The sequence below is a fragment of the Stegodyphus dumicola genome, chromosome 2, assembly GCF_044657685.1.
Source record: "Stegodyphus dumicola isolate Sdum_Otavi_A_Nest chromosome 2, ASM4465768v1".
In the NCBI taxonomy this organism is placed as follows: domain Eukaryota; kingdom Metazoa; phylum Arthropoda; class Arachnida; order Araneae; family Eresidae; genus Stegodyphus; species Stegodyphus dumicola.
Window position 1 is genome coordinate 5,559,716 of NC_140769.1, and position 17,130 is coordinate 5,576,845.

General features: G+C 31.1%; 1 protein-coding gene across 4 annotated transcripts in view; it reads left to right on the forward strand.

The window, feature by feature from the left end:
- Rbcn-3A (rabconnectin-3 alpha) overlaps positions 1 to 17,130 on the forward strand; it is a 266,480-nt gene that overhangs the window by 138,824 nt on the left and 110,526 nt on the right. For all 4 annotated transcript variants that reach the window (XM_085810399.1, XM_085810400.1, XM_085810401.1 and 1 more), the window contains exons 29-34: positions 244 to 300; positions 2,206 to 2,480; positions 10,524 to 10,621; positions 10,969 to 11,134; positions 12,397 to 12,697; positions 15,406 to 15,554. In XM_085810399.1, coding sequence (XP_085666525.1) covers positions 244 to 300; positions 2,206 to 2,480; positions 10,524 to 10,621; positions 10,969 to 11,134; positions 12,397 to 12,697; positions 15,406 to 15,554 — 1,046 coding nt within the window. The remainder of the gene's footprint in view (positions 1 to 243; positions 301 to 2,205; positions 2,481 to 10,523; positions 10,622 to 10,968; positions 11,135 to 12,396; positions 12,698 to 15,405; positions 15,555 to 17,130) is intronic.

Consider the following 17,130-nt stretch of genomic DNA (forward strand, 5'->3'; position numbering starts at 1 on the left):
TTGAGTGTAAGTAAATAACAAAATTATGCTAGCATTAGATGTATTAAATCTTTAAAAAAAAAATATTTATGCTTATGCTGTTCAATTTTTTTTTGTGCTGCCACTGGTGTAACAGTTTCAATATGTATTTCATAATATGTGCATGTGTATTCATGCCTAGCGTATGTGTATTATTTTACATCTAAGTTAAATGGTATCTTTTGTTTATGTAATGTGCTTGAAAATGATTATGTTTTTTTGCAGCTTTGTCTAAGGATACAAAGAGCAGCGTAGATGGCCTTAATGTAACTGTTACTACAGGTCAGCGTGAATTTAATAATTTTCCATACTTTTTTTAATACAAATATCACTGTTTTAAGATTCTTTTTATGTTTATGAATTATTCAAACAAAGATTGCACAATATCTATATTTTGTTGATGCTATTAATATTTTTCTCTTGAAATGGCAGTTTGATATTTATTAGATTAAAATGTCTTGAAACAATAACAGCAAGGCAGGTTTATCAAATACATGTGCACAATGACAAAAATTTAATTACTGGAAGAGTATTATGAAAGTATGAAGATTCTTAGGAGATACAAATATTGAAACTCAGAAATCATAATATTAAAACAGTAAACTTAGCTCATTAGAATTAAAATGCCAAATTAAAAAAATCTAAATTAATCCTTTTTTTAAAATTAAGCACTTCAAATTTGTTAATTTTAATCCCATTAATTATCCATTAATTAATCCCATACCTGTTTGATATAAATGCCTGATTGTAAAAGTGGATAACTTTCATACTGGTCAGAATATCTTTCAAATAATAGCTTTAGTTTAGTTTGGTTATTTGAATAGGCAAAGCATGTAAGTGCTATCTGCCTAAAATGAGGGATGCTTTCATGGAAGATTAATGTTTACTGTACCAAGAACTTGAGTTTCTTATACCTTAGCTAATGTACAGATTTCAAAATCAAATCTAAGTATAGGTCTTATTATAAGTTCTATATAAAAGTAATTCTGGCCTTTTTTTAGGTAATTTTGATTGTAAAAATTACATAAGGTGTGAAAGCAACTGGCAGGAATAATATATTTCTTAATTTCTGTATTATGAAATAATACAGAAAGTAATACTGCTTTGAAAGTTTATTTATAAGGTAAGATGAACAAGACTAATTTCTAATTCAAGTTTAATTTCGAGCTCTTCTGCATGTTTGATATATTTGGACAGTTGTATTTACTGCATTTCATGAATCTTTAATACTATCATATTTTTTTCTGTCATTGTAGAACAATTTGTGAGGTTTTCTAAAGCAAAGCTTGTTTTACATTAAAATTTGATATTCATAATTAAGAGTGAGATAACAGTTAACCAATTAAATTAAATCAGTTATTTCATAACTGAAAAATTTGATGACCTTTTTTATTATTGTAGAAATTTATATTTTATTATGCTTAAAATAAATATTTTTTTTTTTTTTACTTTGGCTATGTTAGTTCATTAATTTTTGTTACTTCAATCTTTATATAATTATGTGACAGGAAAAGTATTACTCATGCAACTCAGATGCTTTTTACAATGTTTAAAGACATTTCTACTTTCTTTCAATTATGATGAATGTATAGCATATATTACCGTGGCTTCAGTCATTAATGAACTTTTTAGATATCAGCTTTCAAAGGCAACTGTACTTTTACAGTAATTACATCATAAGCAATTGATGGTTTTATCAGGTCATAATTTATCAAATCTGCCTTTTATTAAGATAATTATTAATGCACTGGTATTGCTATGAAAGATTTTCGAAAACCCTTAGTGATTTTGTTGAAAACAGATTATATATTATTTTGAAGCTTGGTAAGTAAACAAAAGAGGTTACTTGATGATTTTACTTAAGCTTTGCATGAAAGATTTTCTAGTGAATCCACTTACGTATTCTTTGAAAATAGATTTACTGTCATTTGGAGGTAAATGTGACTATGAATATAAACCTCTGTTGCTTAATAACAGCAATTGTGCATAAAATTTGTGAAATTCAGTAGTTTTCAGTTTACAAACCAAATTATAAACCAGCCAAGGTATCTTCATATACAGAGGATTGCTTGCATTTGTTTTTATCTCTTGATTTATTTTGTATTGAGTAAAGATTCCACATGTAAATGAAATAAGTGTTCTCTAAGCAGTTTAATAAATGCTCTTTAATTACTATTTTATTTTCAGATTCTTTAGATGACTGTGGATTAAGATTCCTTTTAGCTATGAGGCATTACACTTACTTACTGAGGTGTTTACCTCTTGGTCAACGAGCTCAACTCCAAAATCAAGGTCTGGGAAGCCATAGTTTAGTATGGGCTTTTCATTCTGAAACTCAGGAAGAATTACTGCAGTTGGTTCCTTGTACTCAAAAAGGCAATTTAAAATGGAGTGAACTTAGAGAGCTTGGTGTTGGATGGTGGGTAAGAAGCAATACAGTGCTGAGACGCTTGATGGAAAAGGTATTTTTTTTATTTGTCACCCTGAATTTTTATGAGGGTTAAATAAGGCACCTGTTATATCATCATATCAAGCTACATCTATTTTTCTATGGATTAATTGCCCTGTTTAAAAATTTAATATTATTGCAATTTAAACATTTCTGCTATTTTTATTTTTTCCCTAAATGTTTGCAATTTTGTTGTGCAAGCTAGGCATCTTTCTGTAAAGTGGTATAGATACATGTAGATTTTTGCAGTGCTGTATTGCCAGCTTTTTAATATGATGGTGCAAAATAAATGAGTTACTTCAAATGAGGAAAGAAGGCTTGATGTAAAATATTACTAACTGCTGGTTATGGTGCATTGTGAGGTTAAATAAGTAAAAAATTTGTTGTTATTTGTTATAAGGTATTTCTCCCTCATTCTTAGCATGCCTTCATGGTGTAGTGGTCATCATGCTTGGCATCTATTTGATAGGTCTGAGTTCGAGTCCCGGCAAGTGCCTTTCTAATTTTTCATTAATCCTCCTTCGAAATAACCTAATGTCCCTACAGTGATGCCTGAACTAAGAAAGGTGGTGAATGGTGATTCTCCACCACCAGAATTTGGCACTTGGGTCCCCCTAATTCCCCAGTCACCCTTTAAAAGGGGGGTATATAAGGTATTTCTCTTGCCTTCGTAGCATGCATTCATGTTATAATGGTCAGTATGCTTGGCATGTGTTCAAGAGGTCCAAGGTTTGAGTCTTGGCGATGGCATTGCTCATTTTTCATTAATCCTGCTTTGAAATAACCGAATGTCTGTACAGTGTTAATGTATATTTTCACTGCTTTAGTGTTTATAACAGGGCTGCAGTGTACAGTGTGTTCAGTTTCTGTATGTGAATACTATTAATGTTTAATTCACATTTTTTCCGTATTTTCTGACTGAAGATTATGTCTTAAAATGAGTTCGAAGTTTGCTGCAATAATTCTAATTTACCATGTTCTATGGATTAGGTTGAAACAACATTTTCTCTACAGTATCCTGATCTTGAGTTAATACATTAGTGATTCTCAAAATGTGATACCAGTGATTTTCAAATTCTCAAATACACTCGCAAGGAAGGTTATGCAAGAAATTTTCAGGGGCATGGAAGTAGCTCTAAAGGGAGAGCTGTTGAATAATATTATCTTGTTTACATTAAAAAAGGGGGGAGATAGATTATTTAAAATATTTTAAAGAGATAGAAAGGATTTTCTTAGAAGAAGGAGCAAAACAGATTTTAGAATTAGATAGTAGAAATGATTTTAGTATAAGATAAAGATAATTTTAAGTGCACTAGAGTCTGTAATTTCATAGATGGTATGATCTATTTCTTTCTCTCAAATAGCTTTAGAAAATTGCTATTCAAAGACAGACCTTTAGGAAGATATTTTTTTAATTTATTAACTACTAATTTTGCATAATTGTTCCCCCAGTTACCTATTTTGAATGTAGAGCTGTCTTGTTGAAGATGGTGGTCAGTGGAACCAGCTGCCGTATTATTAAGGCCAGTTTAACGTTGCATCACATCTGTACGTAAGGACAGAATAAAGACTCTTTTTTTTTTTTTTTTTTTTTTTCATAAACGGATTATGAAATTGATTTAAAATGTATTCTGAAGAGATTTTTTTCCTTGATGTCTATCTGTATGAATGTATCTCTCAGAATTCAAAAGCAAGTAGTCTCAGAATGTTGAAATTTTGTATGTAAGAATGCTATAACATGTAGTTGTGCACCTTCCTTTTTGGTTGCAATTGGCCACACCAAAAGTATCTAAATATATATACTCACTCAGTTACTTGGCTCTGTGAGCTCGGTTTTTTTCATTCTTACATGTTGGTAAACTGGGCATTTTTTTGCTTTAAAAATGATTGAATTATATTGCTCTTATCTTCCGGTTAAGGTTTTTATGCCTTTACTTAACCTGCATGCAATAATTGTGGAATTATCGACAATTTAAAAGTTCTTTAAGTGCGGCTAAGCCTAATTATTGTTTACTATAGCAGCCATATTTGTTTACATTTGAAATTTAGAATAGTGAATAAAGTCAGTTTCTGCACCTTCAGCGTCTTTTTGCTGAGTGGGACCAAAAGTAAAGTTTCAGTTTTTTTGCATCAAAAAATCTGCTTTCTTGCCTGCTGGCCGAATTTCTTGTTTTTGCGTAGAAACTCTAATTTTAATTGTGAAAATTGTGTTTTTTAATTGTTTTAACCATATTTGGTGTTTTATGTTTTTCTATATCTTTAAATTTTTTATGAAGATATTTTGAGTTTTATGTATTTTTCCCTTGCCACAAAGAGAACTGAATTAATTTAATGAGAAGTCTATCTCTAATGAAATTAGAGGAAATGTGTTTAAATGAAATGCAACCAAAAATGCATATAATTTAACCCTTAACTTCCCACTGTTGCATTTCTGCAACATATGATTTATTTTAGTTAAACAGATTCAATATTTTTTAAAATTACCTACAAATCACTTATCTGAGAAGAAAAGATTGCAGCAACGAAATACATGCTAATTTTGTCACTAGATAGCAGCACATTTTTTCCAGAAATCACAACAATTATAAAAATCTCTGATGTCTCAAGAACTGTGTTTTTGCTATAAAAAGAATCCATTATATTTTATGCTTCCTCTTGTTTAATTGACAAAAAAATTACCAGGTAAGAAATTTAAACATTTTATGTTCATTTAAAAGTAATTTTGATTTTCTAATGGAAAAAGTTTGAAAGAAATTTGATTTTAATTATATGTTGCAGGTCTGCAACATTGGTCTTTGGTTACCATTTTGACATGGCCAAAAAGCGTATACTAACCGAAGATGAAATTGCTAGATATATGAATAATTTGGACAAATTAAGTGATTTAAGTGAGGATGGTCTTTAATATTCTGCTGCTGATGTTAATTTTTTATGTGTCATCTAATGATGATTCGGATAGCGACTGGGAAAATAGTGTTGTTTCACAAAATACAATTCAGAATATAAAATAGTCCAATGATGATGATAATAAATTTTATAGGAATATTTCAGTCAGTGTGTGTGTGTGATTATGGCAAAGCCTCGAGAGCTATCTGCCTACGGGGATGGCTGCCCTCGTGGAGGATTTTCTAAGGGAAACTGGCTTGTATACAAGTAACACATGGGGGGAAACCCCGAAAACGATCATGCAGCCAGCCCCGTTCGCGGGATTCGAACCTCGGACCGAACTACCAGTGTTCAGCGACTTTACCGCTCAGCCGCTGGTATATTTCAGTCAGAGAACCTTTTTTAAATTTAACTGTTAAGAATAATAAAACATTGTCAAAGAATATTTTATGGAAAAATCAAAACATTTCATTGATTGAAGAAGTAATAAAATTCCATGGAGATGACATGCTCCCAAGAGATATTGCGGATTTGGACTCTACGTACCAATTTTTTAAATATTTATGGACGGAAGAGATCATAAGTAACATAAATGAAGACAGCAAACGATATACTATTCAAAAGAATCCAAGTAAGCCTTTGACTATATCAGAGAATGAAATAAATCAATATTTGGGTATTTGCATTTATGCATCTCTAGTTCACCTGCCAAACTATAGAGATACTGATCAGAAGATCTTGGATTTGATCGAATTAAAGAAACAGTGCCTTTTAAAAAATTTGTAACTATTAGACAGTATCTCCATTTTAATGATAATGATAAACATCTACAAAGAGATCATTTTAACCATGATAGGCTACATAAAATGTAGACTCCTTGATGATGAGTTAAATAAGAATGCTAAAGTTCTTTTAGAAAGGTATCTATCGATCGATGAACAAATATGATCAACTAAGACATTATATGAAACAATGCTTACAATTGAAGCCACATAAATGGGGATTTAAATTTTTTGTGTTTTGTAGGATATCAGGTTTTGCCTATAAATTCAGGCCAAGAAAATAATGAAAAGTATAGGCTGAAGGGTGAACCAGATTTAGGTGCTAGTGCAAATGTCGTAATACGATTAGAAAGAATTAATCATACGTCGTAATAAAATTATACACTCTACTTTGATAATTATTATACTTCTATTCCACTTTTAGCATATTTATCTAAAGAAGGGATATATTCTTTAAGAACTATAAATAGGAACCGAATTCCTAATTCCAAAATTCCTACTGAAAACGTTTTCAATAAAATGGAACGAGGACATTCAATGGAATTTGTTGAGATTATAATGATGTAGAAAGCTCTGTGACAGCATGGAAAGACAATAAAACTGTAATAATGGCCTCAACATTTGCTGGTGAAAAGCCTTTTGGAAAAGTGTTGAGACATGACAAGAAAACTAAAGATCGTGTAGAAATTATTAGGCCTCATGCCATTGAAGAATATAACAAACATATGGGAAGTGTTGACTTACTCCATAGCATAATAGCTCGACACAAAATATCAATGAGAAGCAAGAAATGGTATATGAGAATTTTTCTTTCATTTGTTAGATCTAGTTATCGTAAATGCATGGTTACTATACAAGAATGTGAAAACTGATAAAAAATCTGAAAATAAATAAATAAATAAAAATCTAATGAATTTACAATAATTCAAATCTGAAGTTGCATCATGCTTATGCAAAATGGGGTACGATCGAAATGCTAAAAGAGGAAGACCTAGTAATACTTCAATAGAGCAAATGTCTCACACTAAAAGATGCAAAGGGACTGCCCAATCTGTTCCATGTAAGGACATTCGTAGAGATGGTATAAATCATTGGCCAATATGGTCAGAAAAAAATATGGTGCAAGTTTCTAAACTGCAAGAGGTACACTCAAACTGAGTGCGAATAGTCTAAAGTAGGGGACGTTTTTAAACAAAGTCAATAACTGCTTTAAAAATTTTCATTGTATGTAAGGCTAAAGCAATTTATAACAATGAATAATAAAATCCTCATACAAAAAAATGTTTTGTAATTTTACACCACTACTGCGCAATGTTGCACTTCTGCAACAGACAAAAAAAAAAAAAAAAAAAAAAAAAAAAAAAAAAAATTGATTTTCAATTTAAAACTGCTTAATTTTTTAAAAAAATATTTTTTCCTTTTATTATTATTTAAGAAGTAGCTGATATAATTTTTTCATAGAAATTTAAAAAATTGGGAAGTTAAAGGTTAATATTCCGTGCAAGGAAGTCATGGGGTGTGCGCATAAGATTTTTTATGTACGATGAATGCGCATCTTAACAGTCGCATGTTTTTTCTGTGCTGGACTTCAGCTTTTCTGTGATTAGTCTCTGTAAGGCAGCCAAGTCAATTCAAGTCTTGAACATGTAAAAAATAACATCTGCAGAATTACTGTCTACATTGTAATTAAGATCAGGACAGTTTTAAAAATTAATACATAGTTAAAAAAAATGGATGATTTTTGGATGGGAACTAAAGGGTTAGTTAGTGGTAAAATACATTTTCACTATAGCGACGGCTTATTTCATACATTTGCAGCGAATACTCAGTTATTAACTGGATAGTAGATTGTTTAATACATATATTTTAATGCTTAAACTGTGTTTCATATTTTGGTAGTTTTACACTATGCACTGATGTTCAAAAGTCTTGAAAATTCTACCGAAATCTCAATGGCGTAAATATTTTATTTCTTAGCTCAATTAATTTTTGCTCAAAATATGTAACTGTTTTTCATTTAACTTGAGAAAGAAATTGATAAATAGTTTCATTGTAAATCGTAAAGATAAAAGAATCTCTGGTAATGTAATTCCATTACTGTTATGCAGCACAAGTTCCGATATCTAGCAGTCCATTATCCAGAATGTAAAATTCAGACCACTAGCATTTTTTTTATTTATTTATTTAGTTATTTATTTTTATGCTTTATGCGTGCACATTTGATATTTTTGCATAATAAAACGTGTGGAATCCAGATTTTTAATTTCACTTTGACACTAAATAAAATGCTTCCGTATTGAAGAAACAACCAGTTATTAGCATGAATCTATATGATAAAAAGTTTGGCTTTGTAGCCACCTTTTTACTTGGGATACATCTCAAACTGAAATATTATACTTTGAAATAGTGTTGATTTTACACTTAGTGAATATAATTTATATTCCTGATGCCAACCTGGTGAATCATTAAATTTGGCTGTGTGCAATAGAAGCAAGACTTAATATAGCATATTTGTTCTTTTGTAGCATATAAAATAACACGTCTTTTGTTGCTAGTCTCATACATTGCCAGTAGTGCTTAACGAACACTAGCTGTGTAATGAATAATAGCTGCAAATTTGAATTTTTTTCAAATATCACAAATAAAAAATTTTCAATATCACACAATTTTCCAATGATTAGAATTTGTGGAAAAGTGGTAATAAAAAAAAGTTTGTACAACAGAAGATTTTCCATTGCGATAATGATGCCTCTGTCATCAATCAACTAACGGATAGCAAAATCTGTAGTATAGTTTTAAATCCAAATAATAGCACTACCAGTAGTGAAGAAAGGGGATGGAGAGGTTGCTGAGAACAAAGCAGTTTTGATTAACAGTTTATTGGGAATTTTTGACATGCCAATTACAGGACTTGAACAATAGAACTTTGTAACTGAAAAAGAAATTATATCTATCTATTGAATTAAAGAGAAGGTGTTAGCCCAAAAAACAACTTAGTTAGCTTGCATTGAAAGAAATGTTTAATGAAGTAAACAAATGAATAATGCTTTATTTTATTTTATTTTTTTAAAGTTAAAATGGGCTTTCTCCCTGAAGGACTATTGTTTTTGTTGGTTCACTATAAATGTCCGTTTCACTTTTCAAACTGTTACCACCAAATGTTAGAGTCCTGCATTATATTTAAAAAAATTAAATAATGAAAAATCTGTATAAATGTATGGATTTTTTCCCCCAAAGGGGCAATTTGCCCAGAAGGACTATTAACTCCTTAACTGCCGCGGAAAACGTACAAGATTCATTTCCCAGTGCCATGGTTTTTCACACAGGGGCGCGTAGTTATGCGATGTATTAGAGGGAAAATAAGTGCAAGTATTACTTTCTAAAAACTGTTTACTTTCACAAAATAAAGAATAAAAGAAAAAATTAATGCACAAAATTTTATGTTTTGAGTAAAAGTATAATAAAAATGTAAGTATAATAAAAATGATGTTTTTGTAATAAAACAGATTCCTAAAATGGAGTTTCGATCAATTCATTTTTAAACCAGTAAAGTGTAATATCAGGTTTCAGTGTTATACCTTGTGAAATCAGTATGCCTAAAAAAACATATATTTCTTCTGAACTGGTTGAATGCCACGATTTTGTTCTTGATTTTTTGTTAGCAAGATGTTGGTTCATATACTTGTCTACAAAACGGTTAGTTTCAGTAACAATATGAAGCACGAGCAGTTCATAAAAAATAAATCAAAAAAGATAAATGGGTTTAAATATCCATTATATCTTTCTTTATTCCTGGAACCTACTACAAAAAGTAAACAAAAACAGATTACACAGAATAAAAAAAATGTGTTTTACTCAAATAACACCAGCCAATACCACACAGTCATTACTTTCACCACTTTAGACACACCCCTCTTTCCAATTTCTCCCCACACTTTTCTGAAATAGTATCCTCCTTCGCATACTTTGTCAAGGTCATTGTGGTGTTGCATTCCAAAGCTTGGCGAATAATTTTATGGGTTGCAGTGCAAAGCAAATGATAGTATTTTGGAAGGGCGTATATATTCCAAAATACTATTAATTGCCACGGGCATATATATACGCCCGGGGCAATTAACACATCGGCTGAGTAAGACGTATATATACGCCTGTGGCAGTTAAGGAGTTAATTTTGTTCACTATAAGCGTTTTTTCCTCCGTGCGTGTGTGCGCGCAAATTTTCCCCTTAATTACGTATTCCCTATTTACATATACATGCATTTTTAAATACATGTATACGTAAATGTACGAGGTCTGTGATTAGTCTGCATGTACAAGTTTATGAGTTATGTTTATTGCAAATTGTTATATATTCTTCTTGGTTTTATTAAAAAAAAAAAAAAAAATAGGTTGCAAAAGCTGCATTTCAAGTGAAGAGTGATCCAATGGATGCTGCCCTTTACTATTTGGCTATGAAAAAGAAAACACTTCTTTGGGGTCTGTTCAGGTACTAATGTTACATGTATGTAAAATTAGAACATTATGTTAATATTTTAATTTATGTACTTCATTAAAGGAGGGAAAATGCATATTTCCTGAAATCAAGCCAGATTTTCTTTTATTTTCTTTCTTCCTTTTGCTCTCTCTCTCTTTTTTTTTAATTTTTATTTTTAATATAAGCAATATTGTAGCTTTTGATATGATTGAAAATTTATAAGAAGTTACCCAAGTATAAAGTAATATATCTTATTTATTTTATGCAAAATGTATAATACTTAGCAATAGCTTTTAAATAATATATGAAGTATAATTTTATGTGTGTTTTTAGTAACATGACTTTTTTTTTTTATATAGGTCTGTGCAAGATTCAAAAATGACAGCATTCTTTCAGAATAATTTTACCCAAGATAAGTGGAAGAAATCTGCCCAGAAAAATGCATATGTTCTCATGGGCAAACAAAGATTTGAACATGCAGCTGCTTTCTTTCTCTTAGGGGGTGATTTGAAAGTAGCTGTGGAAGTAATTATTCTCTCTCTCCTCATTCTTCCTCCTCCAAACATCATGTAGGAAAAATAAATTATGCATTTTATTACAATAGATTTAGAAGTTACTAAACTATGTTTTATGAAGCATGGGCTGTTAGGAAAATATTTTATAAAACTACTTATTTACACATCTCATTAAAATAATAATTAAAAAAAGAATCATAATTTTCAGTGTGCCTTTTAGTCTTAAAACATTCTAACCATTTATTCAGAAGCTAAAAGAGCAAAAAATATTTCACATTTTTCTGTACATTTCCTAAATTATTCATCAAGTCATCTGTTAGACAAAGGACTGTAGTTACCTTAAGGAAGAAATTTTAAAATTAATTACATTTTGTACACTTAATTATACAGTATTTTAGAGAATGAATGGTGATATTTCATGAGGTTTCTAAAAAGTGTTAATTGTATGAAATTGACTGAAAACACTTTTATTTAATTTTGTTGGCTCAAAAAAATTATCTGCATATGAATATGGATTCAATGAGGGATATGACCACATTCCATGTGAACATTTGTGTTAATCAGTATAGTTGCAGAATTTGAAAAAACTGCATGTGAGTTATGAATAAATTTGATGTTCTCATATCGTTATTGTAAATTTTGGTTTAATGGTTCACTGTGATCTTGACCATTTTTACTTTCTTGAAACTAATATTATTTCCGAGTATACTTGGAAATTGTTTTGTTCCATCAAATTCAGAAACAGAAGTGAAAGATGCCGAGCTGAAGATCTTTCAACAAGTGGGAGCACCCCACTTTGGGAAATCGAGTGAGACAAGTTGTGTCATCGATTTCCAGGATAGCAGAGAAGCAGACATGGACCTATCTTCATAGCTTACAAGAATTCTAATCTTATCCCATTAGACTTTTCCCTCTGGGGCTTTGTCAAAAATGGAATCTACTATTGATGATAACTTTGATCACCTCTGGGAGAGAGTCATACAAGAAGCTGCAATTGTTGCATCAAATGTCCCTATCAGAATATGAACCAAAAATGAATACTGCTATGATATTTGTTATGATCTTAACACATATACTGACATTTATTTATTTTAAAATATTTTAAGTAAATTCATTAAATAAAAAATATTTTTAATCTGTTTCACATAAAACATACTTCACGGAGACATTAAATCCCACTATTCATTCTAACAGATCCTGTGTAAATTTTTAAATATAATTATAGTTTTTCTGTAATGAATGTAGCTAAAATGCTGGTCCTTTCTTTTTCAGATAATCTTGAATCATTTGAATGATTTGCAACTAGCAATGGTTGTGATTCGATTATATGAAGGAGAAATGGAAACAGTTACACCTTCACTTCGGAGACTGTTATTTTTGGAAGTTTTAGGATGTGAAGAAGATGGATCAAACTATGTTCCTTCTAAAGCTTATCCAGACCCATTCATTCGTTGTATGGCTCGTTGGATACTTCAAGATTACTGTGGTTCTTTAACCACTCTTTTGCAAACAGATGTTGGGTATTCTCATCCTAAAGCTGCCGAAATTGAAAATGCCCATGATCGTATGTCAGGTAAAAAATTGTTTCTTTGTTTTCTTTGAAGAGTTTAAAGCAAGACTAGCATTTCACTGTTCAAATGGAACTTTAGCTGTCTGAGTGGCATGACTGCCTTTGTCTTGTCATCAGATTTTTTGTTACTTGGCAGGTATTAGCTTGTAATATAAATTCTTTATTTTCTTACTGCCCTTAATGTTGTGAATATCAACTCAATCAGTAGGAGTTTATGATAACAGAGACTAAGTAATTATCGAAATTTGACTAATAGAAGCTCTTTAAGTACAGTTCTTAATGGTCCAAAAAGCAGGTCCAAAAAGCCATGCCAGTCAGAGGGTTTGATATCCTGATTCGTTAAACTGCAGGATTATTTTGCAGTTGTAAAATGATAGGAAATTAAACTCTATTTAGATGTTTTTAATTGATGTCTGAATCCTTGTTATTATGTTGAATTTATCCTAACAGATCCTTGAATTATGTTGTATTTATCCATTGCCATAATTAATCCTTGAATTATGTTGTATTTATCCATTTCTATTCTTGAATTATGTTGTATTTATCCATTGCCATAGTTTAAGAAAGAATGCTGCCATGTACAAGCCATTTGTTGCAGAAGTGGTCTCAAACTCAAACTGTGTGCAAGCTTTATGTACAGTTTGAAAGCAGTTGATGGGCTGAAATTATTTTGACAAAATGAAAAGGTTTTTTTTAACAAAGCAAGATATTTTAAAACTAAATTTTAAATTAATTTTACTCATTGAAAAGGTTTTTTTATAAAGCAAAATATTTTAAACTAAATCTAAAATTTTACTTACTAAATATTTATTAAAACACACATAAACAATAACAGTAAGGATGCAAAGAAAAAAATTCCAATATATGTTTATTTTTTGCCTGAAATCTAAAGATTGGTATCTGCTAGAAATTTCTTTTGGTTACATTTTGTAATTCATTCAAACATGCTGACAGTTAAATGTAAATTTTCCAGACTGACATAATAATTCTAATACATTGAATTGACTACTAAACAATTTACTTGAATAAAACTAAACAGATTATGAAATTTGAGTGAAACAAAACTTGAGAATAAGTAATGGCAACCTATTTTCATTCGCTTATTTAATAAATGCTTCTTTGATGCATACAATATATATATATATATATATATATATATATATATATATATATATTTGTATGTAAATGATAATAAACTTCTTTACTTCTTACTACAACTATCACCTACAGCATCTCAAGGCATTTTGATTTTGATGAAGTTTGTAACAAACATTAATTAGAAAGATTACTAGAAACTATCTTCATAATAAACTGTAGATGCTTTTCAGTAATTCTGGTTCTTTTCTAGACTTTTTAATGTAGAATTACAGAAAAAACTCTTCAGAAATAAATGTACTCCCAAACAAATATTCTAATTACAAAAATTCAACACTTCTTTTTACAAGTATAAAAAATGTAATCAAGTCTGCATTTTCAAATCTTTGAATAAGGTTTTATTGCAGTGTATGTTAATTTACTCCATTTGTAGATTTTCTAGTTTAGTTTAGATTTTAGTTTTATTCATGTTTGTTTTTAAAAGTAATGAAAACAATTTAAATTTAGACTCCAAATCATTAAAATTTTAAATTGATTCAAATTATTGTTGTAATAATTAATGTCATAATAATGATAATTAATTTATGGGAAGTGCATACATGGGACCTGTAAAATTGCTTCTGGGGGCCGTATGTCAGTTTGAGACCAGTGTGTTATAGAGTAGAAAACACTTAGCAATTATAATTGGAAAGAACAACATGCCCAGAATATTTCTTACTACATAGATAGAAATAATAAATGTTTTTAAAGATAATTAAACCAGTCCATTATTATTGTAATTTTAGTCTAATATAGAAAACGTTTGGTTTCAGTATTTGCGTGTTTAAATATTTAATGATGAAAAGTGTAAACTTTGGTGTTGTAGAATATGACTGAATTTTTGAAAATAAGGTTGTATACTGCTGCTCAGTTCTTTTTACACTAAGTGACAGTTTGTTGCTTTATTGTGATTGCATGATCAAATGATGAAGATGTGTTAAGTATAGATGAAAAGAGAAAAGAATGTATTTATTTAAATCATAAAATAAATAAAATAGAAGTATGCTTGGATTTTCATAATGTATTTATGGCACATTTAAGTCTTTAGGAAGGCTGTTGATAAGTAATTTTCATATTATTAATTCTTGTTTATTACACATCACTAAGATCTATCAAAGAATTAATTTTAAAAAAATTATTTATTTATATAATTATTTTTATTATTTTAAATGAAATATATTTTTGCAGGATGGTTAAAAAATATCTGGCAGAAATGTAAAAGGGACTCAAATAAGCAGATTTTGTAATGGAATGCGTGCAGAAATGATGCATTGAGATAGCATAGGTTATTATTGAGCAGCAAGTAAAAGTGGTCTCCTACCATAAGTTGTTATTCCCTGTATGAATTTTGAACATGTGCATTGCTACACAAATGGAGGTTCACTGATATGTATTTTATCTGTTAGACTGCATATAGAAATGGAGTAACTTCTCAGAGGAGGTGCTTATGAATAATTCTCTGTATCTTCTTCGAGAGAAACTGCTCCATTTCAGTCATGCAGTAAGAAGTAATATTATAATGATTCTAAAATTATTGTTTAAGGTAAATAATTCAAAATAGTACATTTGTTTTTCAGCAAATCCAAGTGTATTTAATTTCTACTTGTTTTTACGTACACATCCTTTGGTTGTGCGCAGACAGAGAGCTCAAAATCTGTCAGAAATGAGAAAATCCAAAGCAATAGGAAAACAGGAGACTCAAAACGAAAATTTTGATCCTGATGAGGTACTAAAGGTTTTTCTTTCTTTTTTTCTTTTTTTTTAAACAATTAGCATAATAATTATTTCCTTATTTCTAGTATTCACCTCTTTGAAATATTTTTGTATTCCTTATCATGATCTTTTATATTACATCATATGCCTATGAGTTGATTAGATATATCCACACATGAGCAGATTTGATAACATAGAAGGTAACCAAAAAAGTTCTTGCCATTTCTGATATGAAATTGGAAGAATGAACCCCAACATAAAATTAGTCGCCAAACCTGTTCAAGTGGTTAGGATGGGAGTCCGGACATTGACCAAGAGTATAAAAGTGCATTGCATTGGTACTTCAAACATAACTCACACAGCGACCAATTGAAATGGATGTGTCAAAGGTGCTCGTTCGAAGTTGTTTGCTGTATGATTTTAAAGTGGGCCTATCAGCAGCAGAATCAAGTCACCGAATTTGCCAGGCTTTTGGAGATGATGTCATTAATGAACGAACTGCTAGGCAATGGTTCGAGAAGTTCAGGTCAAGGATATGTCTCTTAATGATGCCCCACACAGTGGTTGGCCACAACGCAGTGGTTTGGCTACTGTCAATCTCTATGGCTGCACAGGGCCTCATCGTAGGCCCTGTGCAGCCATAGAGATTGACAGTAGCCAAACATGTGGTGAGGTTACTCCACACTTCCAAGTATCTGACAAAACAATTAGCTTCCATTTGCACCGCATAGGAAAGACAAGCTGAGCAAGTGGGTAACCTACTTGCTGTCCAATACAAACAAGGAACAGCATGTCGCTGCCTATTTGTCATTGCTTACTTGGCACCACAATGTATCCATATTTGATTGAGTACTCACCAGCAATGAAAAGTGGGTCCAGTATGACACACCCAGGTATTCCAGACATTGGCTGTCACCACGGGACCCTGTGCCACACTCTACGAGACCTTCTTTCCATCCACCCAAGATCGTGCTCTGTATCTGGTGGACTACTTGCTAACTGGTGCACCATGAGCTCCTGCCATCATGGCAGGCTTGTACTCACAGCAGTTGGAATGTGCGCATCAGGGACTGATGCATAAAGAGGCAGCATTGGTCAATCGTAAGGGTGTACTCCTTCTCCATGACAATGCGAGGCCGCATATGGTTTAGGAGGCCAGGGACACCATTAAGCAACTGGGCTGGTAGATACTACCCCATCCACCATACCCCCTCGAGACCTTGTGCTAACAGACTACCACCTTTTCCATTCCCTGGACAACCATCTTCGTGGGAAATCCTTCAACAACCGGCCAGACCTCAAAAAGGCTATCACAGAATTCTTTGTGTTCAAGACTACCGAGTTGAGCCTATTTGTTGAAAATACTCAATTACAGCACCCTTCACGGATGTCTTTAATGAGATACTATCTTTCTAGATCGTGCTTTAGCTGTCGCAAAAACGAACATATTAGAAAACAACAGACATTTTCTTTCAATATGCTCATGTGGTGGTATTGACTCGTAAAGTTATTAAATGATCATTTTGAAATGTAGAATTATTGTAGAGCCACATTTACTGAGTATGCAATTGGATATTGTATGGTAGTGA